Source organism: Salvelinus fontinalis, chromosome 1, assembly GCF_029448725.1.
Source record: "Salvelinus fontinalis isolate EN_2023a chromosome 1, ASM2944872v1, whole genome shotgun sequence".
NCBI lineage: Eukaryota > Metazoa > Chordata > Actinopteri > Salmoniformes > Salmonidae > Salvelinus > Salvelinus fontinalis.
This window is the reverse complement of record NC_074665.1, coordinates 28,268,720-28,270,758: the sequence shown is the minus strand read 5'-3', so window position 1 is coordinate 28,270,758 and position 2,039 is coordinate 28,268,720. Positions and strand designations below refer to the sequence as shown.

Genomic DNA, 2,039 nt, shown 5'->3' with positions numbered 1-2,039 from the left:
ATAAAGAATGGTACCAACACATCCTCCGAGAGCAACTTCTCCCAACTATACAGGAACAGTTTGGTGACGAACAATGCCTTTTCCAGCATGATGGAGCACCTTGCCATAAGGCAAAAGTGATAACTAAGTGGCCCGCTGAACAAAACATCGATATTTTGGGTCCATGACCAGGAAACTCCCCAAACCTTAATCCCATTGAGAACTTGTGGTCAATCCTCAAGAGGCGGGTGGACAAACAAAAACTCCAAGCATTGATTATGCAAGAATGGGCTGCCATCAGTCAGGATGTGGCCCAGAAGTTAATTGACAGCATGTCAAAGAAAGAAGGGTCAACACTTCAAATATTGACTCTTTGCATCAACTTCATGTAATTGTCAATAAAAGCCTTTGACACTTATGAAATGCTTGTAATTATACTTCAGTATTCCATAGTAACATCTGACAAAAATATCTAAAGACACTGAAGCAGCAAACTTTGTGGAAATTAATATTTGTGTCATTCTCAAAACTTTTGGCCACGAGTGTATGTTACATCATAGCTGTAATGCTGGTGTCTGTAAACGTTCACCCTCTCTTGTTTATTCAGGACATGTACCTGAATGCTGGTGGAGTGACTGTCTCCTACTTTGAGTGGCTGAAGAACCTGAACCATGTCAGCTACGGTAGACTGACCTTCAAGTACGAGAGGGACTCCAACTACCACCTGCTCAGTAAGTCTGACATTTCTCTACCTGTAGGGAAGCACCCACTCCTACTAAGTTCAGCCTGCTCTCTGCTATGTCACAAAGATGGATGTTGTTGATCTTGTATTATACTAAAGTGTAAATCATTAATTACTTCCCCGTGTGAACGGGGAGATTTGTTAGAATGGGAATGAGAACTATTAGAAATGTCAAACCCGAGGCTGATTAAACACAATGTTGTTTTTTTACAGCTGTGACTCATGTTGCACATAAAAAATGTATTGGACTGCAGAGTAGGCACGCAGACACACACACACACACACATGCACAGCACGCACAGTACAGCCCCTCCTCCGTCCCTGGTGAGCGAGAACATTATTGGCAGTTACTTTATGTAGGGTTTCCGGGAAGAGGTGGATGCTGACTGTCTGCAGGCCATGTCTAACACTCACTCACCCTCTTTCTCTCTTTCCGGTCTATCAGCAGCATCAGTCAATGAGGCAGTCTGATTTTGTGCACATGCAATTTCACACAAAAGCCCCTCAGAACATGTATGTAGATTCAGTTTTCAGTACATTGCAGCGGGGGATTGAGCTGGGGTTAGGCTGGTCGCCGAGTGGGATGGTTTCTGAATAATTCAGAAACTGAAGCCATTCCCCAGTCCCACGAGAGTGGCAAGACTGGGCAGTGATGGAGACATGGAAAAGAGCTCAGAATAGATATGGCTGTGAATTGCCAAACCCATAATGTTTTTGTAGAAAGAGAACATTTATACCAGATCATTAATGCAGGTGAACTAAATTTAAAATTACCTAAAAGTGATGATTTATGAGCTGTATCCTTCGTGATGGTTCAATGAGGATTTAGTCAGATTCATATCCATATTCACTACAACATAATATACATCATCTAGTCATATACATATGAACTGTCTGTGGTCTCCCTCAGTGTCCGTCCAGGAGAGTCTGGAGAGGAAGTTTGGGAAGCATGGAGGAGCCATCCCTGTGGTCCCTACCTCTGAGTTCCAGGCCAGGATCGCTGTGAGTACAACCCTCCCCACACCGGCCTTTCTATGATCCTGGATTAGTCTCCCTTCAGTCAAACAATACCCCTAATATTTTATTAAGATATAATATACACTATATATACAAAAGTATGGGGACACCCGTTCAAATTAGTGGATTCGGCTATTTGTCACACTCGTTGATGGCAGGTGTATAAAGTTGAGCACACAGCCATGCAATCTCCATAGACAAACATTGGCTGTAGAATGGCCTTCCTGAAGAGCTCTGTGACTTTCAACGTGGCACCTTTCCAACAAGTCAGTTTGTCAAAATTCTGCCCTGCTAGAGCTGC

The 2,039-nt window shown here is 43.3% G+C and overlaps 1 protein-coding gene across 1 annotated transcript; it reads left to right on the top strand.

Moving 5' to 3' along the window:
- The first annotated feature begins 578 nt into the window (after nucleotides 1-578).
- On the top strand, nucleotides 579-1,774 carry LOC129852247 (glutamate dehydrogenase, mitochondrial-like). The gene is made up of 2 exons (XM_055918259.1): nucleotides 579-710; nucleotides 1,632-1,774. Exons 1-2 carry the CDS (start codon nucleotides 590-592, stop codon nucleotides 1,757-1,759), a joined length of 249 nt encoding a protein of 82 aa, XP_055774234.1. The 5' UTR covers nucleotides 579-589; the 3' UTR covers nucleotides 1,760-1,774.
- Nucleotides 1,775-2,039: the final 265 nt, after the last annotated feature.

Bases quoted from the DNA above. Each gene is read 5' to 3' on its own strand.
- LOC129852247 (XM_055918259.1), top strand. From the start codon at position 590: ATGTACCTGAATGCTGGTGGAGTGACTGTCTCCTACTTTGAGTGGCTG. The intron at 711-1,631 runs GTAAGTCTGACA...GGTCTCCCTCAG, and splicing joins CTCCAACTACCACCTGCTCA to TGTCCGTCCAGGAGAGTCTG.